The following is a 27,008-nucleotide window of genomic DNA, read 5'->3' as shown; positions in this document are numbered from 1 at the left end:
CCCAGGGCGGGCAGGTGGCGCAAAGGGGGCGTGGGGACGGGACAAAGCTCCCCCCAGAACACACACTGGCGGAGGGGCCCGCGCTCCCCACAGGCGAGTGCGCAGCGCCCTCACTGTTCCCGCGGCTCCGACACCGCGGCCTCCAGGCCCCGGGACACCATTGATTTTACGGAGCCACACACACCTGCCTAGCCCTCTGCAGCGCGTCTTTAAATGCATCGTTCACTCCTCCAGCCCCGCCGCCGCCTCCCCCGGGCGCGCCCGCGGCAGGAGGGGGCACCGTGGAATAGTCCGCCATGGCCGCCCCGGCGCCGCTCCGGCCGCTGCCGCTGTCTGCCAAGAAAGAGAGAAAATGGCGGCGGGCGCGCGCCTTTCACATTCCTGCGCGGCATCGTGCTCGGGGGGAGCGCGCCGAAACCTCGCGAGATCTCGAGCGAGATTTCATGGCGGGCGCCGGAGAACGGCGGAGAACGGCGGAGAAGCCTCGCGGCGTTTCTCCCGGCCCCGCCCAGCCGGCCCCCCGGGGCCTCAGGGGCCGCCCTGCAGGGGGGCGGTGAGATCGCGGTGTTTCCAAGGGAGGTGCGAGAGCTTGGAGACGGTGCTGATAGGGCCGGGAGAGTCACGTGGGGAGAAGGGAGGGCAGCGCGCGGGGGGGAGGCAGCGCGCAGTTCTCGCGTCACTTGGTTTGGAGTCGCGGGTGCGCGCGTGGGAGCGGTGGGTGCGCTGCGGGGGCTGCCGGGAACGCGCTCGGGCCCGGGGCTGAGGCAGCGGCGACGCTCGGTGAGTGCGGGAGGCGCGCGGGATGGGCCCGGGGCTGCGGCAGCGCCGCTTGCCCGCGCCGCACTGCGCTTCGGGGGTCCTCTGCCTGGGCGGGCTGAGTAGCGGGCGGTGGCGGTGGCAGTGGCGGCGGCAGCGACGCTGCCCTGAGCTGAGGGAGAGGGAGGCCGGGCTTTCTTCCCGCCTGACCGCGACGGTGCCCTGTGGAGAGGCTCCCGCGGTGCGCGGCCGCGGGCGTTGCCACAGACAATAACGCAGCGCCGTTTCCGGGGGAGCCGCCTTGGCGCCCGGCGGGGCAGCGGCCGGCAGCGGGAGGGCGAGGGGCGGCTCCGCGGCCCGTGCCGAGCCGGCGGAGCGCCGGGGCCGTTGGGCCGGGCCGGCAGCCGTCCCGTCCCGCCGCTGCTCGCGGCCCTCTGCCCGCTGCCATCCTGCGGGCTCGGCCGCTCGTTTCGAACGGATTTTTGGGTCGTTCCACACCCCGCGAAACGCGACCGGTTCTTTTACGGAGCTTCGCTCGCTTCGTCCTGCATTTTTCCACGGTTATTTATTTCATAACTGAAAATGTTAATTGCTAATGTACGATTTTTACAGCTGGGGGATTTTTTTCTTGGCTGCGCAAGCACGAGGTTTAATGAAAAACTGGAGTCTGTAATGCTTTAATCTGGGTCCTGTTAAGGTCCTGTGATCTGGTGGGGGTGAACTGTCATGCTGAGTATGGATGGCGGTGTTGTAAAGGCTTCACATCAGGATAAGGTGGTAGAACATCTACTTAGGAGTCATGGCAGTAGAGCCTGGCCAATACTGGACGGGAGCTGCTGTATGACGGCGTTCTGTACCATTCTGAGGGGGTGCTTTATAGTTTTTAAAGAATGTTTACACGCATTGAACTGTTCCTTTTTCATAGGCTCCTGGTTTACATAAATGTCCTATTTTCTTTTTAAACATTCGTGCTTTTAAACTGAAGCGTGGCAAGTCTTCTTCAGCCTTAAGTGAGTGTATTTGTTGCCAGTGCTTTTACTTGGGAAACTGTTGTTTTGGACTTGGCCTGGTTTGGGGCTGTGTGCAGGGACTCTTGGGTTCGCAAAAGAAAATATCTCTCGGTGTGTTCCCTTCCCTTTCCTTCAGTGCTGCCTTGTAGTTCCATGATGCCTTAAGGCGATTGTAATTGGGATAATTTTTATAAGACTGTAAGTCACAGTGTTGCTGAGCTCAGATTATCCTGCATTCTCCAGTGCAGGTAACTTCACTAAACGAAGCTAAAAAAATGCTAGATTTTTAACTCTCATAGTCCTATTGAGGTAGTGTAGTTAGGAAAGGTTATTAGAGTAATATATTCCAGAAAGTTAAAAATTTCCACATGCTTCTAGATGACGATGTATTACTACAGCAAGGTGAAGGTTGCCGCTGTGATACTTCCGCTGAAAAAAACTGTACATAAGAATTAGTTTATACTTTCCATTAATGTAGCTGTGTTAGCTGGAAGGGATGGGGAAAAAAGTAAGCTTGGAGAGTGGGAATTTAATTGTTATGCTTGACTCTCTGGTGCTATTGCTAAACAATATTTTTTCACTCTCTTAGCTACTAATAGTTTGACTGTGTATAGCAGGTACTTACTTGTATAATTTTGGTTGAGCAATAGTAGTTGTCTGTGACGCATTGAAACCACTCCTGGCCACTGGCTATGTGTTTTATGGCTCTTCCCTTACTAGATGAAGGGAGCATCAGTGTGCTTTGTGTTTCACAGTTACAAAATGTGCTGATGTTTCTTTGCTAAGTTCTATGAGAGAAGCCAGTAGCCATTTAATGCTGATGATTTTTAAGCAGTTGTAATGCCTTGGGCTAATAAAAACACTCTTGTTTGGTACAGTATAAGTGCTCTAGTTGAATTAATAAACAGCTGATGATAGATGAATGTTAATTTTCAGGGGTTTTAAAATCAGCTTTTTACTACTCTTTGAGGTGATGCTTTATTTGAAAGCTGAGTGTGCTGTTTAGTATATCTATTATTTCTCAATCCCTGCAGTTCTTGAAGTGACTGTAGGCTTTACAGTCAGAACATGAGATTTAGCAAATTGAAGAGAAAGATCTCACAGTATTGTGCACTATATAAATATTTTGCCTTTACTTTCACTGTTCCTAAGTTGATTTAATGACCGTTAACACTTGCTTCTGTCTGTATTTCCCATGATGGCACTTAAATCCTATCTACTAGAAAATCACATCTCTTAAGCACTCCTCTTTTCGTTTCCCTTTATTGAGTGATATTTCTGTTAAGAAAATTATCCCTATGGGATTAATTCTTTCTGTTTAATCTGTTAATGGAGTGGGGTGGGGATCTAACCCCTTAACAGTGCTAACTGCAGTATTCATTCAATTGTTTTGCTGGCATGTCACAGTGGCATACACCAGGGTGTACTGCTTTCTCACTTGCAGGAAGCTACCTGCACTGCCTGTTTTCTTAATCAGGTCTGCCTTCTAGGAGATTAAATGTGCTTGATGTAAGTAGTTGTTTGCACTGGGCTGCTAGAGCGTGAGAACTTTGGTTTTGTTGTGTAAAGTAAGGTTCACTTCATACAGTAACTCATTCTTACTAAAGAAGGATGAATAGTAGAGAAATGCACCTCTTACGTTTTAGAATCCTAATAAATAGATAGTTGGCAATAATAAGAAATATAACAATATAGGTTTTGAAAGGGCTCCCCATTATTTCTTCTAGAGATTGGAGGAAGATGTCTCACTTAACTGAATTTACTAGATTATGATAACTCCCGTGGTATTCAGGCCATAGTGGTTGCTTTTTCAGTAATCATTAGACTAAAATACTCTACTAGGTGTGTTTACTGAGAAATAACTAGTGTCAGTATCTGACAAGTCTGAAAACCTTTTATTTATGTGAGTTGTCACAGATTTAAGTAACAGATGGTTCTGAGGAAAAAAGTAAGCAAATACTGTGTGGGAAGGAATCCTTACTTTTATCAAAAGATCCTCAAGGTATTTCTATGTTAGGTCAGATATTGCAGAAGCATCAGTGTGAAAGTGTGGAACTGACACACTGCATAACCAAAGCCACTTACTTCAGTGCATGTTACATTGAGCTCTGCTGGGTTGATTGGATTTTTTTTCTGTCTTCTACAATTCACTTCAACTTTGCTCTGTGGTGACCAGACCAAAAGGTGTTTTGTTTAGCTTTGCCTCAGTACCCTGAACACCTATACTGGATAAGTGCTTATGTTCTCTGTGAGAGAAGGGTAACCACTGTGATGGCTGCACCTGCACCTGCCATGCTTTCTGCAGGCTGTGCTGAAATCTGCAGTTGGTGTCTGATGATTTTATCACTTTGGGAGATGTAGATCAATTGATTCAGATCCTGTCAGCTGCTTCTCCTGCTCTGGCAAAGCGTGTTCGGATCTGCAACATTATCAGTAGAAAACTCCCTTTAATAACTGCTGAGAGAAAACTGAGCATGTGCTCTATCCAAACAACTGTCATGAGTTTTCATATTTACTAAATGTGCACTGAAGTGGTAATTACAGTTTTTATTTGTATATTACAAATTACAATTTGTATAGTATTTGGATAACTTTTTGCATAGTGAGTTTGAAAAAAATAGTCATATCTGGAGGTTTTGGCTTACATTTAGTCATGCTGCCTTTCTTAGAAAAAAGTTTTAGTGTGTTAAAACTTTATAAGGAGGCTGTATGAATGTAGAATCTTGAGCACTCTTTCCTTGCATCTTTTATTCTTGTGAATCTCGTTTGATATGTATTTGATTTAACATTTTGATTACCTTACTGGAAGCTATCAAATTGCATTAAGCCACCATAGCATTGGGTATGTCAGATATAGGAGGATAAGTCAGAGAATAGTCACTTCTTCCTTAGATACAGTTGCAGTGTGCAAAGAGACTGTGGATCACTCTGTTGAAGGAATGTGGTGCAAAAGGCAGCTGGATAATATTAGTCAGCATGATCGTGCCATCAGTGCTCAGCTGCTGACTTGTTCAAGGAGGGTGGGTGGTTTTGTGGCCATGTCATGGGAGGAAAAACTTTGAGAGCACAGAGAATTTGCTGTTAGCATCTGCAAAATTCTTCCCTGATGGGAGAAGAGTGAAAGGCCTTGCTTGAAATAAATTGGGCAGTGGAGCTAGGTGTGGAAGTTGAATACGAATGGGGGTTAGGAAAGGCTGAGATGGGAACTGAGAGACTGTTAGGAGAACAAATGATTAATGCAGCAGTAGCTGTAGAGGATGGAAGTGTCTTAATATATCCCTCTGTCAGCAATGCACTGAAGAATGTGCCTTCAAGTCCTGTTAATTAGTACGCAAATATTTAAGGCATAATTAATGTTCAGAATTCATATCTTGAAGTAGGAAAAGCTTGATTGCTCTGAAGGGATTGGTGTACCCTCGCTATTACCCAGGCCTGATCTCTAATAGTATTTTTTCTGATATTGTTTAATTAAGCTAACAATTATATTACTTAATTTGTGACTCAGAGCATCTTATTTTTAAACAAGTTGTGCATGTGTCATAAATTTAAAAAAACCTTAAACCTAGAAAGGTAAATCTTTTCTGAGTCTGAGGGGAAAAAAAAATGGAAGAGATGGTTTAAAAGCTTTAGATGTTTAATTCTTTCAGTCTGTAAAACCATGATTGTAACAAGCTTATCTAACCTGAAAATCCTCTTGAACTTTTTTTGTGAGGAACACATGCATATTTTGTGAAAAATAGATGTTTGCAGTGAAGTTCGTGAATGCATCAGGATGTTTTTCTTTAATAAATGAATAGCAATGCTATATAGGCTAAGAAAGGTGTCAATGTTACAAGCCTAATTTCAAATACCACTCAAAAGATCAGTGGATGTTACCATTTACTTGAAGTAAAGTGCAAAAGAACAGGAGATTTTGTAAATTATGCTTAGAAGAAACAAAAAAAAATATACCTGTAAATATGTTCAGTATGAATTTCTATTTTCTGCAGAGAATATAGTAAGAAGATCCTTTGCTTCCTTCTTATGGGTTATGATTTATAGGTTATATGTTATGATTATGCCCTGTGAGTGAACTGGTTCTGTGTAATATTTTCATAAAACCTCATCATTTCCATGACTGTTTATTTGCAGCTGTACTCTGATTTATCATAGGGTTCTGTACTGAATTTTTTTAGAAGGGGCAGGGAAAAGGTAAGAGGAAAACATGTCACTTATGCATTATTTTCATGGAACTATAGAGTTCCAATAGTTTCTTAGTAGAATAGATACTGAAACTTGCTATCACTTGAGAACACCTTGAGATATTTTTCTGCTGAGTCGTTTATCTTTCTATGTTGTACCTTCTTTACCTCTTATCCAGCTATGCACTCTTTATTCTAGAGGAATAAAGTAATTGAAGATACTAACTGCAAGGTACATCTATTAAACTCCTGCTTCTTGTCTTGAAACTTTTCTAGGCTGATGAAACATAGCTTAGCTATGGGATGTGGCTGAAACATTGCAAAGATTAGTGAGCAACTATTTTGACTTCTATTACAGGAGATCGTAGTAAATATAACTAGGGCTGCTTGTCTTTGTCTCCTGTAGGTGAAGTATGTTTTTACTAACATCTGTTCTCCTTTCATGTTAAACAGCATTGTGCTGACATCTCCTTTCTAAATTCCTGTCTTTGTACCACAGTTCAGTGTGTGTGTTTTCAGCCTTGCATGTAAAACTGGCTGCATGAATCAGAGCAGCTGGGTGGGATTTTAACGAGCACACTCTGGAAAAAGCATCTCGTGTGACTATCTCCTTTTGCTTATGTAAGAACAGTGGGATCACATGTCCACGGCAAAAATGTGGCCAGTTCCTTATTTGGTAGTGCATTAATAACCTTGCATGAGCGTAACAGCAATTAAAACAATACCATGCAGCTGAGTCGCTTTTCAACTGGATTTATTGTGTTTGTAGTTTTTCTCTTCATCAAGGCTGAAAAAATAGTTTATTTTCTGCTGGAAACTGGTAACTTCTGTCACTCTTAAAGGGGAAAAAAAACCTAAGAAAACACAAGCAGAGTTTGCATAGGGATTGTGCAAGTATCTACCACCTATCCTTCATCCTCCTCCTCCTTGTGTGTGACCTATAATGATGATTACTGTCATGTTTATTCAGTTGTTTCTCAACTGAATAGCTGATAGCTTTTTAATTATGTCAGGAAAAATGTAATGCTTTTGCAAGAGGAAGAAAAATAACTTGCAGACATGACTTCTGTCTGTTCCTTAGTTACAGAACACAACTGAAGTAATGATAAAATTCTAGATGAGTTTGTCACCCTTCTGTGTAAACCTGAGGAGTATATTCATTGCTAGGAAAATATTTCTATGTGTTATGTTCCACTAATGAATGTTCCAAACTGGCAGTGTGTTGGAGCAATGTTTTTTGTTTGTTTGTTTGTTTTTTTAATAGAACAGATCCAAATACCTAGGCTGAGATAGGCTGAGAACCATTGGAAAGACAAATTTCAGGTTCAGGTCAGGTCACATCTGAGTTGTGTCTCTGTCAGCATCACAGAGACTTTTTTGCAGGAACTAATCTGTGTGGAATATCTTTATTCTACCGGTGCTCTGATTCTGTATTGCTGTATCTTTGCTAAGACAGCAGGTTATTACTTCTGTTGTTCAGTGGGTTACTTTGGTGTGGATGGAATTGCTACTGTGGTTAAGGTAAACAACAGTAAATTGTTACAGGTGATAGATACCCTCCTTTTTCTACAGATGAAAGGCTAAAAGAGGAGCTGTACTATACTACAGCTGTCGAAGTAGATATGAAATGAAACATACTGCCCATCTTAACGTTTTCTGGGGTATCAGAATTGTGATTACTGACTTCATGTAGGATGTTGAAATACATGCCTTTAAAACACCTTCAATTCCAGTTTCTTGAAGGAAAGTCAGCGAGGCTTATTGTGGAAACTTGTGCTGAGTTTTCCATTGTCCTTTTCCTGTTAATCAGTACATAGCACTAGGATGAGGTCACAGAAGTTCTCCTACACCAGGATTCATTGGTGGAAGATCTGGTAGGGAGCCAATCACAGTTCTCAGGGTCTGAGCTGCCTGGCTTTGTGTCCAGTCTCAGCCAGCCCAGAGCAAATGTTACTTTGGTTTGTGCCAGCTGGCCCTGGGCTGTGGGGTGGGGAATGCAGAATGAGCTGGCCCTTCTGTCCTTATATTTTTAAGAGAGATTTCTGCTCCTTCTGTGCTGCTGGTGTGGGGCTGAATCTGTTGAGTGAATGTCAAATTAAGCCCCATTTTTACTGAAAAGGAGTACAGAAAAATTCTTCACAAGCATAACTAAATTCCTGCTTTTAAAAAGTTTATTTATTGTAAATGCCTTCTCTCTGTTTCACTTAGGTGGAAAACAATACAGGTAGACATAATATTCATTGCTTATTATCCAAGATTTGTATAATAATAAGCACATCTGCAGGCAAAACAAGTAGATGTCAACAAATCTTTTCAGTATTTTTTAGTTGTCTGACATTCCTGCTCTGATTTCTTTGTTAAGAAGCTTGCAGTGCATCTCTTACACAGTATTTTTTCAGTGTCCCACTGACACCATTATTGAGTCTTGAGTGTTCTTTGGCAGGAATTCTATCACTTCTAGAACTTCTTCATTTTATTATTGAAACTGGCTTCTTCTGATTACACTCTGGATCTGGCAATGGGCATAGACCATAAACGTTTCGTTTCCTCTTTTCTCCATCATTTGTTGACCTTGCAGACCTTTGTGATTTCTGTGGTTTCTGGAGACTGAAGAATTCAGTCCTCCTCAATTGTTTCTTACGTGGAAATACTTGTATTTTTTTATTATCTGTAATAGTTCTCAGAACATTTTTTTATCTTAAATAATGCACATGATTTGGGAGAGCTGAAGCAGGTAGAATGTTACAGTGTAGATGTACACTGGTTCTGTAGTGTTCACATGATAGTAGAGTAGAATAAAGAGTGCAATATGGAAGCCTGTGGCTATGCATAAAGTATAAAGTAAATTAGTCCTTTGTGATGGTATTGATAACATTCAGGGTCTGAGTGTGTTGGCATTCGAGAATCTGAATGACTTGGATTGTAACAGTGTGTTTTCTTAAAACAGTTAGCAGAAGGACTGCTAAGACTTTTTACAATTAAAAGCAACTAGTCTTGGGGGAAACAGAACATACACAAAGCATTAAGCTGTTCATCATATTAAATATCTTTACTTGTTATATAACCAACACGAGAACGTTGGTGACATGTGAGTCAGAAACCTGACTAGTACAGTGTGATAAATATGTGATTAAGTCTAACTCTTCATTTGCATATGGGCTATTTCAGGATAGAATTCCTTGAGTCTTGGATAAATTCCTGAGTGATAACCATCAGAGCAACAGGTAGTTAGGACAGAAATCCAGGCTTTTTATATGTAAAACTGAAAGAAAGAAATTTGGCTATGGTATTTTTCTGCTTTCTTTGCCCCAGATTGATAACTTAAGTAGTGAACTGTGCCAAACTTGTTAAAATCAAACATTTTCTTGGAGGAAAGAGAACTTCAGCTTTGTTGTGAATGTGGGGGTTTTTTTTGGTAATAACAGGAGATATTTCTCCTTACCAAGACACTGCACTTTTCAATACAGATATTTACAAAAGTATGTGTGTCAACATTCTTAACTACTTGGTTAGGATGTTAAACAGGCGTAGTCAGTAATGTGAGAGAACCTGTTAAATGTGTTGCATGATTGACATTTTTTCTGCAACTGCTCAAATTGAGTAAGAATCCCTTTACAGAAACACATGGGTAGGAATTGAAATGGACACCGGATCTAAGTAAGGAATTGAAAAGCAGCTCTGGAATGTGTATTTTTTAGGAGTCTTAACCTGTAGATTGAAAGTACTTTGTGTTGCTTTGTGTAGCCATACTTTGGGTGTTGCCTTTCCGGTGCATACAGGTACTTGTACTTTGCTAAAGTGGTTAATCGCCCTCCCAAGAGGGAGTTAGTTGTGTTTTCATCAATCAGGACATCTGAATCCCAAGAGCTCTTCCTGTTTTCAGATAGTTCTGGAATGTATATTTAAAGTAAGTTTTTTCCACAAAAGACCTTAAAAATATATCCCTTGGCCTTTTGGCAGAATTTCATGTATGTTCCAGTAATATTACTGACACTTTTAAAAGACATATTGCCAGTGAAAAATAGAAAACATTTTTGTTGATGCTAGGACTGATATAACTTAAATATAATTAATTTAATTGTAAGGTATGTGTCATTTCAGTTTGCTTTTGTGATTATTCATTTAGTTGTAAAATCATCCCCAGAATCCTTATGTAGAGTTAAGTTTTTACTTCTGTCACAGTAGCAGTTTCCACTGAGAACTCAAGTAAAAATCAGATAAATTTAGTTCTTACTGGGGTGTGAAGTGCATGACTAAATAAAGCTTTTCTTTTAGGGCCATCAGTTAGAGTGAACTGTTATTCTCTGCAGGTTTCACTTGGCATTTTCTGTTAGATATGTATTTTCAGAAAATCAGTTAATTGTTGCTTCTGTTGTAAACTCCAAAATTTATTTCTGTGTATGTTACCAGCTACTGAATAGTTCTGTGGTGAAACTGTTTAATAATAGGATTCATGAATGAGGCTTGCATGTACCAGGTCTTATTCACAGTATAAAGAGTATATGAAGTACAAACATAGCTCAGGCAGCAACTACATCCAGTTAAAGATGGTGGGGAGAAGAATTGTCAATTTTTTTTTTCCTAGGAAAACAATGGATGATGTTACAGGATTTTTATTATATAGGTGTGCTTTCTTCAAACCATTGTAGACGGGTATAAATTTATTCCATTCATTAATGTGGGTTTGCAAATATTATGACACTTAATGGTGAAAGCTTTTCCTGGGGAGGGATTTGGCTTCTGTGCCTTGACATTTATGTGCACATGTGTATTTATAGTTGTGATCTGTCTGGAATTTGCCTTTGTGGTTTTGTTTGCTCTTTAATTTGTTCTGTGATCTAGTCCCCTGGCTTTCTCAGTTTTGTTTCTGTGGTTTAATAAGTGAGAAGTACAGAAGAAATTGCTTAATTTAAAGGAAGTAATGAGCATTTTTATTCAACTTCAGGGAATATTGACACTGTTGTGCCCTTGATTCCCTAGTTAGGAAAGGATTGTTTTGTCTAACTGCTCTGCAGAGAGAACTTACTAACACCTAACATGAAGTTTCAGAGTTACACACTAAGCAGCAGAGAATCTGAAAAATAAAAAAGCTAAAACCCAAGGCATCATTTCTTTAATGATTCAAAGCTGATGTTGTCAGTACAGTTGTTCGAAGACCTGGAAGTGCTATGACCCTGCCCCCACTTTCTGCCAAACAAGATGTACAGCTCTTGTCCATATGTATGTGAGTTAAACTATGTTTGCTCTGAGAGAATAATGGAAAAGACATTTTAAAGCAACAGTTCTTTCACTGAAATACTAACTCAAGAGGAATGCAGTTGTCAAACTCCGAAGTGGAGCTGTTAAAGGAAAAATTTTCAGCTTCCTAGTGTGTATTTCATATATATATTTAGATGAAAAAAGTGGATGTTATAGCTTGTGATCAAAGAACACAGAAAATCCTCTAGGTAAGAGATTGCTTATATTAGGCAAGTTTTCAAAATTTTACTCGATTTTCCTGACAATAAAATTTTTAATAGTCTATTTGGCATTTTAATAACTTCCTACATTTGAAGATGTACTATTTTCCCCCCCCAGTCAACATGAAAAAACTTGAACTGAAATTCCCTTTTAAAAAATTTATACTGTAACAAAAACCAGTGATGCAGAGAAGCACTGGACAAATACAGGCTGTTAACTTTCTCAGTGCAGAATAGAAGTACCATGACAATACCCTGAAGTAGCTTTTGAGAACAGAAAGATGTGTCTGAGACTGCCTAGTTTGGTGGAAAATTGTTTTACAGGGTTGACTGTAACCAAGAGCTTCATAGATACTGCTTGATACTGGAATGATGATAACTTTGTGTATGCCTGAAATGGAATGTAGCTGTTGTATTTGAATACTGTGTAAACAAAGATATAAAGGATTGATTGAGTCATAATGTGATAGAACAGTTGGAGAATTAATGTGGTAGAGTGAGGAAGAAAGTTTGGTGATGATGAGGGGGTTTTATCTGTTAAGTTTTTGAGGTGCCTTCGTGCCTTTACTGGATTTGTTTGTCTGAGAATTTCCTTAGCTTCCTTTCAGGAGCATACTTAATCAAGTCTTGGATTATGGCCTTATTAATTTTATAGCTATTTAGTTGAGTGATTTCTGGAAGGCTTGAGTGAGTTGCAGGACTCAGTGCTGCAGGCTTATCTCAGGTGAGGGTGGCCTTTGCTATGTAAGATCTCTGGGCTACATGCTCTTAATACTGCCTAATCAAACCTGATGAAATCCCAGCACCACCCTTCCTTGAGGCTGGAGGTGAAAGTCCACGTAGGTGGTGAGCTCACATCCCAGTGTGCCGCAGGTACAAGTGGGTGTGAGCAGGGGTGCAAACGCTGCAAGTACCTGGAGGACTTGGGCACAAAGTGCCAGTCTCTGAAGTGGGAGGTGACTGAAATGTAAGGGTTCTGGGAAATGGGCATAATGACTAAAGGCCCTGAGAGTTTCCAGGTTCTGCTACAAAAAGGGAAGGCATCAAGGTAGAAATACAGAAACTTCGTTTGAGACAAATTTAGGAGGAAATGTGAGTTCAGGGATTGAATTAAAGCCTTTGTATGGATTGAGGTATATTAAGCCACCCACACATAAAGTAGACGTTTAAGTAGGTTAGTTTTAGGATGAGTTCTAATGCTTTTAGTAAGTGAAAGGTTTCAAATGCCAGAGTAGCAGAGCGAGTTCTAGTGAAGGTTGAAACATACTGATATCTTCAGCAAGAGGCTCCAGGCCCACAGTTGTAGACAGGAGTTAGACATAATAAAGCTATAGTAAGAATATTGCTGACATTTTTCAGATAGAACAAGATAGGTTGTATGCGTAGTTCTATACGTAACCTGGTGTGCTGAGAAACTAGAATTCTAATAGGTTAAGGAGTGGTGATCCGAGTTTGCATCTTAGCTTGTTGGAAAAATCCTATATGAGTATGTTTGGGAGAGTTATTGCTTTTAGCCATTGGCTTATTGCCACTGCATTTGCCATTGCTTTTTGCTATTGCCTTTTGAGACTGATGTGCTTTGTAATAAACAACCTTTTTAACTATTAGCTGCTTTGTTTATTTAGAAGATAATGTGACAAAGTAGGAGCCAAGAGCTCGAAGTAGGAGCCTAAGAGCTGTGGAGTAGGTGGTCAAAGAACCTCACACCTGTCCCCAACAGGTTTTCACAGGTTCAAAAGGATTTTCCTTGGAGAAAGTGAAAAAATAAAATCGTTTCTTTAACGGGCAGAGTGCTCACAGAATAACAAATAATCCCATAAAGGAGTTCATATGTCACTCCTTTATATAGGAAAATGACCTTATGAGGATTTTTAGGGGACAGTCACTCAGGTGTTTAAAAAGATGTTCAAGCATATCGGAAGCAAAATCTTTTCATGATCTAGAAGAGTGTTTTTCTGGATATATATGGTAACAGGGAAAATAGGACTATAGCAATATAACTAAATACTTGTGGATTTTTAAGGCTGTTTTTTTGTTTTGGTTTGGTTTGGTTTTTTGTTTGTCTGTGCTTATTTGAAGGGACTGGAGGGCCAGAAGTCCTTGAAAACAGTACATGATGGATTTTCCTCTCTTTTCTTTAGACAGTAATTCTGGAGATGAATATGGGATAAAATAACAAAAAGAGCAGCAAAGAACTACAAATATCAGATATTTGGAGTTCTAAAAATCTAGCAGCTCTAATATGACAAAATTGGAAGATACAAAAGCTTACCACAATTAGCAGTTGGATTTCACTGTCTGAAGAAGTGCTGGTATGATTAATGTACCAAATTATTATTAGTATAATTATTAAATGGCCATCTTAAGCACACTAATCGTTTATTAATAATACTGAAACTTTTCACTGCTTTTAAGAGAATATCTCTGTCTATACAAACTGTTTAAAGAGCCCATTAAGCATGTGAGGACACCTATGTGTATTTTCCAAGATCTCTGTATGATGAAAGGAAGGTCTCAACGTGGAGAAGAAGGGACATGCTTTCAGGAATTGACTCTTAAAAAATATAGGATTCTGGAGTAAAAATTAATTGTGACATGAAGATCTCATACAGGGCAGGAAGTAGAAGTAATACAGTCATTGCTGTACATCCCACTCGGAATTTTAAGTAGTTTAATTTTTAGGGAATAACTTACATCATTATGGTATAACTCAGCACTTAGGCCAGAATAGGCATGTCCCCCTCTGTAGGGAGAGAAAGGATGCCTGAGCACTGAGTCACTGTGATATTGGGCAAAAAGTCCCAGTGTAACTTCATTGTTATCAGAATTTGCTCTGTAAGTTTTAAGAATTAAGGTAAAGAAACTTTTTATTTAAGGAGAAATCCTCATTATTGTGGCTTTTAATGAAACTTTTTAAATTAATGACTATGTTGTTACAAAATGGGAGGGATGTGTGTGCCTTGTTAATTGCATGTTTGAGTATTTCTGTGATACTTAAAAGGAGACGTAGTGCTTAATACAATCTATGGCAGAGAAAACGTTGAATTTAGGATGTGGGTGTCAAAGAATGTATCTGAAATACTAATTTTAAATAAATAAAACAACACTTTAAAAAGAAGGGCAGGGAGGAAAGGGTGATTGAGTAAAAAAAGTAGCTTTATTCCAGGTGGAACTCAGCAATAACTTCTTCCTTCAGCTGTAAGGGTAATTAATTCTGTAACCCTGTGGCTCTCACTGTGCCAGAAATGCTGGTCCTGAGAGATTTGGTGACAAGGGGAGTCAATTCCTTCTCTCGATACCCTTTGGCCTCTTTTACATTTGAAATCATAACTACATATATGCTAAAAGTTCTTGCTTTCTGGTGACATTTTGACTTTATTCTCTCTTTACCTTTTCCACACATATTCTAAGGAGAATGTAAAAAACACCAGATAAATAATTAGGTGAATCTTGTATACACTGGAAGGAGTCTAGTAAATTCTATTGCAGACGTTGGAAAAGAGAAGGTAATGGTGTGAGGATTAGGAGGATGACGTAAGTTAAGAAAGTGAAAGTAAAGTCCCATATCTTTTTCTGGTACTTTCTGGTTAAGGAAGCTTTTTCTCTGCCTTCTAAACAGTCTCTTTTAAGTTTGAGCAGGTTCCAGAAAATGGCTTCAAATATAATGCTCCCTGAGTCAGAGGATTAGTGGGTTTTATTGTTAGAAGGAAGGCAGCTTAATTACCTCCGTAATAGTAACTTCATAATTCAGCATAGAAATGTCTTCATATAGACAACGTTTAGATATGACCAAAAGTGTTATCTTTTTACTACTTTTTTCCAGGGAGGAGTAATTTTTCAGTTGTGTTTATCTGTCATGTAGTTCATTGCCCTACTGATAAATGCAGCTAATTTCTTGACCTATAGCTCTTAACAGAGGTACAAAAGAAATCTTGCAGGCTAAAACTTCATAGCATTTTCTCTATGGAACGTGAGAAATACTTCAGTAGTAGAATTTGTTTTAAAACAAATGTGGAAGAACCAAGTATTTTTCTGTTATTAGCATCTCATCAGATGAAAGCTATTTGTTTGGTGTATTGCCATACTTGTATAATAATCTTGGTATTTCCGATTCCATAGAAGAAGGCTGAGGCAGGATTTTGATGCGCTCTAATTTAACAGCTTGAGTTGTGGTAAACAGAGTGGTATTTCTCTGCACAGATTCATTCTTACTGCTTAATAGTACATGGTCACCTGTGGTTGAGGGTGGCTTAATTTTATTTTTAAAGAGACGAAGTTTTGCTTTCTGAAGCTTTGTCGTTGATTTGGATGTAAAATTCTTCATAGCCTTTGCTGGAAAGGATACCAGCTCCGCGTTGGTATATTTATAAAAGAGTTATGTAGAGTTGTCTCTATGGAAACAGTGAAGTAAAATGCTATAATTACTCTCGATGGGTTTCAGCATGTCTCTCGGGGCAGATGAGCGTTCGGAGCTGCCGGGGTTCCGCCGTGCTGGTGCAAGGCGCTGCTGTCGCTGCTGTCACCTCTGCCCTCACCCAGCGCTGCTGGGGCTGGACGCTCAGCGCCCAGTGCGCAGGCGCGGGAGCGGAGGCGGGGCGGCGGGGAAGTGACGTCACGGGGCTTGGCGTTCTAGAAAGAGCGCAGACACGTCCTTGGGTGGGAGGGCTGTGCCGTGCCCCGTGTGTCATCGCTTATAAATGAGCTACGGGCACCGAATGAAATACCGAGAAGCTGGCCGGCCTTTCTTTAGTGTGTGGTAGAGTTTGTTTTGTAGCAGCTGTGTTTGTTTCAGTTCGAAGTTTGATTTTTATTTTTTCTTCTCCAGCATCTCCACCTTGCTGAGACACTGGTCGCTGCTTTCTTTACAGCAAGGAAAATCTGAATTCCTCCAACAGTCAGGATGGGGAAAGATTACTATTCTATCCTGGGAATTGAAAAAGGGGCTTCTGACGAGGATATTAAAAAGGCTTACAGAAAACAAGCACTGAAATGGCATCCAGATAAGAACAAATCTCCCCATGCAGAAGAAAAATTCAAAGAGGTTGCAGAAGCTTATGAAGTGCTAAGTGATCCCAAAAAGAGAGACATTTATGATCAGTTTGGGGAAGAAGGTATGTATATCTCTGTTATACTTTTATTGGTCACTGTCATGTTGAATGAAGCAAAATAAACATATGATGACCTGGTATGTGTTCATCTTTAGACAATGTATTTGTTTGGCTTATGAGATTTTAAGTATAAAATGCATTGCTGTACTTTATTGATGGTAAAGTTTTCATTTCTTAATTTAACGGGGGTTTTTTTACAAGTCCCATCCCAAATACCTGATAGGCAAAAAGTTGCTGTACAGAAAAAAGTTTCTATCACCCATAAATAGCTTTCTGTGATCTCTTACTGCTGCCTTCCTTTGCCAGAGCAGTTTTTGAGATGCGGTTCAGAAGGCTTGTATTCTTTTCTTCAATTTTTGCTTAAGGGCAGCCTGCATGATTTAGGCAAAGCAGTCCTTCTGAGCAGAAGCCCAGGTGTCCAGCCTGTAGTTGTCCTTGGCTTTGTGCCTGGAGAGGAAAGAATTTGGCTGATGTCATGAAATACCAGAACAATTTTTTAGCTTTAATTGTAAACAGTGATAACATGCCAAGAGAATGAGGCCTCAGAAATGTCACATTTATCCTAAAATGGTTATCTGGAGAGGATGATTTTTTATTTTTTTTTTCATTTTTGACCACCATGACTTTCAGTTTATGATTGAGCAACAGAGGAAGTCATTAACATCTCTTCCCATAAATGTGTATGGTATCAGGAATTCCATTTAACATGACTGCTTCCGTTGGGACAAGTCGGCCTGCACATTGCTATTTGCTTGGGGCCATGTTTTTTACAAAGGAGGACACTTACATAGAAGTATTTAGTATTTTGGGCAAAGATACAAAGTATGGTTTTAATGTGAAATGTGGGAATACCTCCCGGTGCCTTGGTTACACTCTGAGCTTTTCTGAGACTGTAATTAGTTGTTTTAAGCGAGATGCAGAGGATTGGGGCCTGTAAGAAGGAGGAAACTTCGGTGTTTTTACAGCCAGGAACTGAATGTACCTTCAGTAACTTCTGGCTAGCTATTCCAGGATGTGTCCTTCTGCTATCACAGATTGAATCCCCTGATCTGCATGTTTGGCATTAAGAGTAGTGTGACAGAAGGATGTATTATAGGTTGCTAAATACTTTTGGTCTGGTCTGGTATTGAAATGGGGCAAGCATTCTAATGTCTTAGTGGGTTACTGTTGGTACCCAGCATGAGGTTATGCATGAGAGCACTTAGCTAAAATAAAACCTAACAGACACCTCTTTCAAATTTATAGAATGCCTCCCTCTATGGTTATAGAAGTATGATAGCAGCTGTAGTTATGAGTTGGTCTAAGACTGGAAAAAAAAGTTAAAAAAACAAGCATTGTAAGTTTGGAGACAAATGTCTCTTCAGAAGACTTTCAGTCTTCCAGTGGTTTGAGAAAGTACCCTGATGAGGAAATACTTGATCACCTATTGGGAAAGAGGCATTTGAAAAAAATTGATTTTTAGCTTGGTTTGGAATGGGAACACAGGAAGTACAAGAGAATTAACAGTGAGAGTTCTTTACAGGAAGAAATGAGATTTAGATCTCTCCATATGAAAGATAGAACAAAGCTATTGAGAACTTTCTGATTTTTTGCACAGAGACAGTGATTGTGTATACGAGGTTTTTGTACCCAAATGGTTCTTAGTAAGTTCCATGATGCTTTTATTTGTGGCTTCATTGAAGAGAGTTCCCAGGATTTGTACCTGCTTTATATCATAGGAGTACAAGCTGTGATCATTTTGGGATTCTAAACAATATTAAGGAAGCATATATCTGCTTGACTGTTGGCATGTTACCTTTTACTCAGAACAAATTGCAGGAAAATGGGTAAATCTAATTAACACTGAGTTACAGCTGAGCTACAGAGGCTGTGGAATATGCTGCATATGATAGTGAGTAATTTTCCCCGCAAGTGACCTTGTAGAAGGATGCAATTCCCAAAACATTTTGCAGAACAAGAAGCGATCAAATCAAGCAAACCTGTCTTCTGCTCTTAAGATGCTAATTCATCGAAATAACTGGTTTCAATCACGTGAAATAAAATTGGCACTGTCAGAATAACTGTTATTCTGAAGTGAGTAGTTCTAGAGCTTCAGAAACTTCATTGCTGTACAGGCTGTTGAAGTGCTAGTTAGTACCTCCTAATCTCATGGTGAATCCTCCTTACAAAGCAGACCTTTCACTCTACTGCAGATGTCTTCCTGACTCATCAGTCCTGATATCATTACACTGTACAGCACGAAAGCTTATACCAATACCCAATTTTTTTTAAAACTAATTCTTTGCTTATTTTTCTTATTTAGGTCTTAAAGGAGGAGCTGGAGGATCTGATGGCCAGGGTGGTACCTTCCGATATTCCTTCCATGGCGACCCACATGCTACATTTGCAGCTTTCTTTGGTGGCACAAATCCTTTTGAGATCTTCTTTGGCAGGAGGATGCCTGGTGGCAGAGACACTGAAGACATGGAGGTGGATGGTGATCCGTTTGGATCCTTCACTAGTTTTAGTATGAATGGTTTTCCAAGGGAAAGGAATACAGTTGGCAGCCAAGTACGTCGAAAACAAGATCCCCCTGTAATCCATGAACTTAAAGTGTCACTGGAAGAGATCTATCATGGCTGCACAAAAAGAATGAGGATTTCACGTAAAAGGCTTAACCCAGATGGCAGAAGTGTCCGAACAGAGGACAAAATTCTTACTATTGAGATCAAAAGAGGATGGAAAGAAGGCACCAAGATCACTTTTCCGAAAGAAGGCGATGAAACACCCAACACAATTCCTGCTGATATTGTTTTTATCATTAAAGATAAACCTCACTCTCATTTCAAGAGAGATGGATCAAATATTATCTATCCTGTTAAGATCAGCTTAAGGGAGGTAAGATGTGGTAGAAATGTAAATGTTTGAAAATATGACAATACCATTCAATGTGTAAAGCTGTATGATAGCTGTGAAATTTGAGGATTTGGAGGTTGGGTGGTTTTTTAAAATAGTTTCACTTTCATGGGTGGCTGAAGAGCAGAGTCACAGTGGAAAAAATAGCTGTTTTGATAAAAAATGGAATCTTATTTTAAGCTCTTTCCTAAAGAGGTGGCAGAGGATAGGGGTGCAAAGGTAAGAATAAAGGTTGAGATGTCTTAAGTCTTCATACATAACCCTTCTAGCTAATGATGTATTAGGCTGAAGTGACAAATGTAGACTAAGAAATAGATCCTGTATAGAAATCGATTTTTTTACAGTATGCTCCTTGCTGCTGTGATGAGATTGCTACTTCTGTAGGACAAACTAGAAATGTCTTAAGTATTTTCATTGCCATCAAAGTCTCCCTTTTTAGCTAATAAATTACTGCACTGTGATTTCAAGCTGCACAGATTGATTTAATGAAGATAAATAATTGTGAACAGGTGTAAGAGGAGCTATATGTCACAACAAAAATGGTATAGCTTTTTAAAATTCTATTCCAAGTCAATACATATTGTCTTTCTGAAGGAAAAGTCAGACAACTTCCCAGAGTTCCTAAGAAGTCTGAAGCCTCAAAATAATAATAATTTAAAATATGTAGCCGAGTGTGTGTAATGTATTTTTTCTTCTTAATTAGTATTGGGTGGAGAAATAAACGCTTGATTTCATTAGAAGCTTGGTATAAATTAAGCTACCTTTTAAAGGATTCTACAATAAATGTGAAGCGAGGCAAAGCACCTGAAGTACTGAGGGAGGGAGAAAAGACAATATTTAATGTTAATGTGGGTAACACAGTTCCTTCACAGATAAAAGCCTATTTAGACTCATTGCATTGTTATATAAATTGGACATTACCCACGTAGACTAAGTGTGCTGAATCAGGTGAAGTTGCAGGCATCAAAATCGTATTCTCAGAGATCCTAGAAAGAGCTAAAAAGAAAAACTTCTGGATAAAGCATGAGGTTTGCAACATTACAATTTTGGTGCAATGAAATTATTGTTTAGATTTCTTAAGGAACCAGAAATCTTCACATAAGACAGCTGTGAAATTTGATATGCCTCTGCTTATAGACACTTAAATGTTGTTCTGAAATTCAATATAAAAGAGGTTGATATTAGAAGAAAGATCCTGTGTAATGTAAATAAACAAAAAGTGAAATGGGTTTCTAAATTTCCAATGGAAATTTAGAAGACCTACAGAGAAGTGTGAATGAGGAGTTCACTTTGCTCAGCTTTCTTATTATTTGATAAAGTCTTTGAAGGACACATAAGCTCATTTGCTCTCTAGTAGCCATTGCTTAACATTCATAAATTCAGTGATATTCAATGACAAATTGAAATTTTCTCTTTTTGAAAGAGGAACATTGTATTTAAATTTTGACATCTCAGTAGCGCACAGGAGAAATGCTACTTAGAATTCTAGTCACTTTTAAATAATGCAGATTCATTTATAGGTACAAAAAAGTTCTGACCAATTTCCTTTTCTTCTATTACAATCTTTCTTTAGGCTTTGTGTGGCAGCTCTTTCAACGTGCCAACGATAGAAGGAAGAACCATACCCATGACAGTCAATGAAGTGGTAAAGCCTGGGATGAGAAGAAGAATTATAGGCTATGGTTTGCCATTTCCCAAAAATCCTGACCAGCGTGGAGACTTAATTATAGAGTTTGAAGTAATTTTCCCAGATAACATTTCTCCAGCATCAAAAGAAGTACTTAGGCGAAATCTTCCAGTTTCATAAAATGGAAGACTGTATGTCAACAGATTAAAATAGGACACTGGAAATGCAGAAGACTGGCGAGTCTGTGCTTTAAAAGTGCAATCTGTAACATCTAGTGGAATCTTTTGTTTTTTTTTTGTTTTGTGGGATGGGTGGGGGGAAAATACTGTAATGCTGCATGAGAAGAAAAGGGTTTAAGTAGAAATCATACAGGTGAATTCTGCAGTAAAAATTACAGGGAAAACCACTCATTTTGTTTTACATCTTCCTAATCAGCAAAGTTCAGTCATTATTTTGCTTAATATAATTACAGTAATTTTTTTACAAAGTCGGTGCATATTTCTGATACAGTACTTGAACCTCCAAGTACATTATTTCTTATATCCTCACTGTCTATAACATTACACATTTATTCAGAAATTTGAGATTGTAGTAGAAATACACAAAGGTATAAATATTTTAAAGAGCAAAACATGAGAGAGATCATAGTATGTTGCCTTCCACTGCACAAAGCATAGGCCAGAAAAATCAGCTTGGGCTCCTGAACAGAGTTCCCCTGTGCAATGAAAGACTTCTCTTTACTGCCCTCGGAAGTGCCAGGACTGCCCTGTGACTGTGGCAAGGGGCCTTGAGGAGCCAGAGTAGCCACTTGCTGTGGGATAGTTTCTCAGTCTTCAGGCAGAACAGCAAGAAGGGATTCTTCAAGGACATGAACAACAGAGGGTGAGCCTGCTGTCAAATGGGGCAGGGAAGCTGGTGACCAATGACACGGAGAAGGCTGAGGTACTCTGTGCTGCCTTTGCATTAGTCACTACCAGGAAATCAAGCATGCAGGAATTCAGGTCCCTGAGACTAAAGGGGAAATCCAGAACCTTCATGGTGGAGGACTGGGTTAGGGTGCATTTTACCTGGAGTCTGTGAGCCTGGCAGATTGCACCCAAGTTTTGAGGGAGCTGGCTAATGCTGTTGCAGGGCCACTCGTGTTTATCTTTGAATGCCAGGGAGATTGAGGGATGTTCCAGTAGGCTGGAAAAGAGAAAATACCACTCTCCAAGAAAACCAGGAAGGCAGATGTGGGAATCTACAGGCTAATAAGCTTCACTTAAGCCCTTGGTAATGTGATGGAAAAGAATCCTTCTGGAAAGCATTTCTGAAAGGTGATTGGGGTACTCAACATAGATGTACAGCAGGAAAATCTTCCTTGACCAATCTTACTGCCATCTACAGTGATCTTCGGGGATGTTGGGAGAGCAGTCTGTGTTGTTTACCTTTTACATCAGTAGACAGACTGGTGAAGTACAGGTTAGGTTAAGTGGGAAGCGAGGTGGATTAAAAGCTGGGAGTAGCTTGTGCCAGCAGCTGATGTACTGCCTTTCAAAGAGGCCTGTTGAGGCAGAACTGGACAGAGGATTCTCACGAAGTTCAGTGAGAGGGAATGCGAGGTTTTGTCCCATTGGGGGAGTAACCAGCAAACTTGTCAATAAACCGACTGAGCTGGCAGTGCAGTCTTGTGGCAACAGAGACCAAACCTTTGCTGGCAGGTAAGGGATGAGGATCCATCTGGACTCCCTGGTACTTGAAGGAAATAGACTTAGTAGGACAGTCCCGTATGAGAGGCTGAGAGAGCTGGAGCTTGCCAGCATGGGGAAGAAAAGACTTGGGGGAGATCTTAGCACCTGGCAGGAGGGAACGAGGATGGAGGAGCCAGACTCTTCTCAGTAGTTTGTGACAGGACTAAATGGACACCATCTGAACACAGGGAAAGAGCATTTTAGTGATAGGATGGTCAAACACTGGAACAGGTTTCCTGGAGAGTTTCAGGAGTTGCTGTCCCTGACTCATAGCCTGACTGGACATTGTGCAGTACAGCCTGCTCTGGCTGACCACGTGTGAGCAGGGGTGTTGAACTACATGATGCCAAGAGGTTTCTTGTAAGCAAGATGATTCTGTGAACTTGGACTTGGCATTTTTCCCTATGGGCCATGTTCTGTAAATCAGGCTTAGCCCAAAGATGGTGGTGCTCATGTGAGAACTCCCTGGGGAGCAGGTCTCTGTGGAAAGATGCACAAAGAACCCTGTAAAAGCATTTGTCTAGGGCAGGTATTTAAAGATCATGCAGATCTCAAGTATTCATTATTTTCAAAGGTCAAACTTTATTCCCATGAAAAAGAAGGAAGAGCTAGGTCCTACCTAAAGCAAAGTTTGCTTAGCAGTTAATGTGGGATAGGGGTTGCCCAGAAACTTTCATATGCTTGAATTGTGTTATTTTTTTAAAATTCAAATATGAGTTGTCTTTGAAGTTAAAAGGTGCAGAGAGAGATGGATAGCCCTCTGTTATAGTCTAGTTTTATAATACAATAATAGGGCTGGTTCCCTTGGTTGCAGCATGGTATTGGTGAAAGAAATGCCTTGTGGGCATGCTTTATTACTTGAGTTTAAAACCATAATACAGTGCTTTAACAACACTTTCAAAGGGTTTGGGATTTTTTTGTTGTTGTTTTTCATAAGAAAATATTTCAAGATTTGCTGTCAGCCTTTTGCCTGTGGAAATTTAGAGGTTGCCTGGTCTATTAGGTAGCCTAAGAAATAGCAGTGTTATATATGTGACAGCAGGAAATCATATGGGAGTTGGGATTTAATTTACAATAATTTTTTAATGAGCATAAGAAGAATCCCATTTCTTAAAAATAAGATTTATGTGGGGTATTGTTCAAGTCAATTTTTTAACTGCATATCTCTTCATGCAGTATCAGTTAGTTGTAGTTCTAAATTTGCAAGAAGTAAACAATTGCTGGAGCAGTATTACAAAGAGAAAAAATTTGCTGCTTAGTGCTTCTGCATATTGTTAATACTATATATTGTTTGTTGAAAAAGTTTCCATTTCAGTATGTTCCGTATTGCATTTCTTACGTGGTTTTTAAGTAAAAAGTGTAAAGTTGGTTTTTAACTTTCTCTTATATTTTGTTATGATGGCAAATGCTACAAGCTACACGACTTTAAAGCATATCAACCTAAAATACCTATTTGTCAGTTTAAAAGCTAATGGAATCAAGCATTTTGTAATCTAGGATCTTGTAACCATATCCAACTTGTAAAAAAAAAAAGTTACAGCAGCTAGGACTATTATTTTGTAACTATCTTCAGGTAAGAGGAGTAGTATTAAATTGAGGGATTGCAGTATCTTGTGTATTTAGAGGTGTACATATATATATATGTGTATAGCAAACTAAACTTTTCCAACTGTTTTCATGCTCAAAATATAAAACTTATAGAACTGGTATGAAATAAATGCTTGTATTTCTTTTCTTATGGCAAGGTAACAAAGTATATGTTTCAGAAACCAGCATGTAGACTTACTTCAAAATACGAGAGGAAGCATTAATATCTATCTAATCCAGGATTCACAAAAAATATTTTTCTAATCAAAACTGTGCTTAAAAGCTATGTTTTAAAACCCACTTGATTATTTAATAAAGCTGTTTGGGAGAAGGAAGCAAATACTCAGTCAACTATTATATTTGTAACTACTGAAAAACATGAAAATAAAATGGTCATTCATGAAATTGGGATGGGTTTTTGATCTCTTGAAGATTGCTTAGGTGCCACAGAATAAAAAAGTCATTTAGTTGCTTTGGAATTAATCCAGCAAATCTGAAAACCTCTTCTTCTAAAGATCCTTTTTTAATCTCACCAACATCTAGCCTTAGGATAACCTCAAGCTGTTGGAAGAGTAGGTCAAGCTACATTACAACCCTTTCTCCTTCCTGCCATGCAGTGGTACTCTGCTTGCTCCACAGCTTTCTGCTGTCATGAGGGGCATGACATTCTAGCACTCCATTCTTTCACTCAGCCATTTTTGTAGTAGCTGTGCTGAAAGTTTCCTGAAGCCTATTTGTGGTGTGTTGAACAAATACACTCCATTCTTTTCTAGTATGTGCATCTTATGTGCTAGTCTGACTCACCAGAAGCAGACTTTTTGGGGGTCAAATAGGTTTTCCTTAAACAGTGAAATTTGCTATAACTTAGCATGGGATTCTGTGTACATGAACTCATGTGCTGAACCTAAAAAAAATGAGCCATGAACATGGTGCTGTACATATAATTAAGAGAGAATTTAACTTTTCCAGTCAGTAAATGCTATTCCTTTGTTGCATCTGACATGGAGTAGTTCTTCCTGTATTGCTTACTGAACACATCCTATAGAACCAAGGAATTTGTGATACAGCCACTTACTGTCCAGCCCCCAAACTGAGCTAACAGCAGCACTAATCCCCTCATGAGGTGCAGAATCTCAATTCTTCATTTGTCAGATTGCTCAGCAATAGACTGTTGCATGGCATAATTTGTTCCCTTCAGGCTTCTCCAATTAATTGCTCTGTTATTTAAACAGTGAAAATAGAGACCTGTTGTTGATCCGCTTGGGTGTAGAAGGTGTAAGTGCCCTGTGCTTGTTGCCCTGGAATTACTGGCTTATCCAAGGGAGGAGCTGTACAACAACAATCTTGTTAGTCATGCCTGATTGCTTTATCAAGGACAAACTGCCATGTTCACAGCCTGCTGCCCCACATTCAAAACCCCCTATTGCCACCCAACCAGCACATGAAATACCACATAGCATTTCCCTGAATAAGGACAGATGCCCCTTTGTTCCACATGCATTCTCCACCAACACTATAGCTGTTGCCTGCCCATGATTTTTGCATCCCAAGTGTTATATGTGAGAAACTGAAGAATGGGATAGTTGTAGTGTGCAATATACTCAGAATAAAAGGATCAAATCCAATTTTTTAAAATTACATGATTTATTTTTCTTTCTAAAACCAAGGCTAATAGCAGTTTCACTTAAGTTGTTAACTTTCCTTCAAAAAAGTAATTTGAAGTAATTTTTGGATCCTCAGTATCCTGAGTTGCTGTAGGCTCATTTGGATTGATTGATCTAGTTTTACTGTGCATTAATTAGTGTTGGCAGGTGCTTCCTTAGAGGGAGCACATTCAAGGGAATCTGAAAACAGGATTGGTTGTAGTTGTAGTAACAATACTGAATCCAATTCTCTTGCTAGAACTGGAAAAAAGCAATTTTTGAGTATTCATTTAAATTTACTACATGCTATCTTGGAAATGCTGAAGTCAAATTGGCTTCAAACCTTTTTTTACCTCACTGCATAAGCAGTTTAAAATCTGCATGTAATTTCATGTAATCAGAGGTGTTCCGATTAGATCTGCTAAGAACTTCTGAATCAGGGCTGCCACGCAGTACTTGTCTCTGCCTGCCTGGTCTGACTCCATGTGCCAGAATCTTTTTTTCTCTGCAATGGTTTGTCTCTTTTATTCTGAAAGTCAGAAGATGTGGTAAGGCAGTGCTGCTTCTCTCTGTGCCTTTCAAGCAGTTTCCTTTAGAAGTGCTGAATGTTGCCTCATGAATTTTTCACTCTTCACATCTTGGGTGAGTTCAGTGCACTACTGAAAATGGAGCAGTTCCACTGAGGTGAGTGTGGAGCACAGATGTCTCCTGTAATGTGAACATCTGGCTACAATATACAGTAGAGGAAACGTTTTGAATTCATTAAATGTTACAAATACTTGGAAAGTATTGTCTGTGTAAAATCTCGGTATTTCAGAGATGTCGTCCAGTACAATAGGAAGTTTCTTAAACTTTGGTTATGTTACAGTTGCTTTATTAATCCTCAAGAGATTTATAGATATTCTGTGAGAAATGCAAAAGAGTTGCCTGAAGTCCTTGTATATTTTAGGTTTTCTTTTGGATATAAATCTATACCTAGTCAGGTACTTCGCTATTAGCAGAAATTCCTGAA

The 27,008-nt window shown here is 39.7% G+C and overlaps 2 protein-coding genes across 15 annotated transcripts in view; one reads left to right on the top strand and one right to left on the bottom strand.

Moving 5' to 3' along the window:
- Positions 1-516, bottom strand: part of FUBP1 (far upstream element binding protein 1) — a 32,912-nt gene extending 32,396 nt beyond the window's left edge. For all 11 annotated transcript variants that reach the window (XM_056497250.1, XM_056497252.1, XM_056497253.1 and 8 more), the window contains exon 1: positions 185-516. In XM_056497250.1, the coding sequence (XP_056353225.1) occupies positions 185-298 (114 nt within the window). In that variant the 5' untranslated portion in view covers positions 299-516. The remainder of the gene's footprint in view (positions 1-184) is intronic.
- DNAJB4 (DnaJ heat shock protein family (Hsp40) member B4) lies at positions 508-24,758 on the top strand. 4 transcript variants are annotated; one of them, XM_056497263.1, is made up of 4 exons: positions 508-780; positions 16,232-16,517; positions 18,817-19,391; positions 20,983-24,758. In XM_056497263.1, exons 2-4 carry the CDS (start codon positions 16,307-16,309, stop codon positions 21,214-21,216), a joined length of 1,020 nt encoding a protein of 339 aa, XP_056353238.1. In that variant the 5' UTR covers positions 508-780; positions 16,232-16,306; the 3' UTR covers positions 21,217-24,758. The 4 variants fall into 4 exon arrangements, with proteins under 4 accessions (XP_056353238.1, XP_056353239.1, XP_056353241.1 ...); XM_056497264.1 differs by lacking the exon at positions 508-780 and adding an exon at positions 1,102-1,353; XM_056497266.1 differs by lacking the exon at positions 508-780 and adding an exon at positions 1,116-1,316.
- The last annotated feature ends 2,250 nt before the right edge of the window (positions 24,759-27,008 follow it).

Source organism: Oenanthe melanoleuca, chromosome 8 (genome assembly GCF_029582105.1).
Source record: "Oenanthe melanoleuca isolate GR-GAL-2019-014 chromosome 8, OMel1.0, whole genome shotgun sequence".
NCBI classification, from domain to species: domain Eukaryota; kingdom Metazoa; phylum Chordata; class Aves; order Passeriformes; family Muscicapidae; genus Oenanthe; species Oenanthe melanoleuca.
Note: the sequence above shows the minus strand (reverse complement) of the source record. Positions and strands in the feature narration are given on the sequence as shown.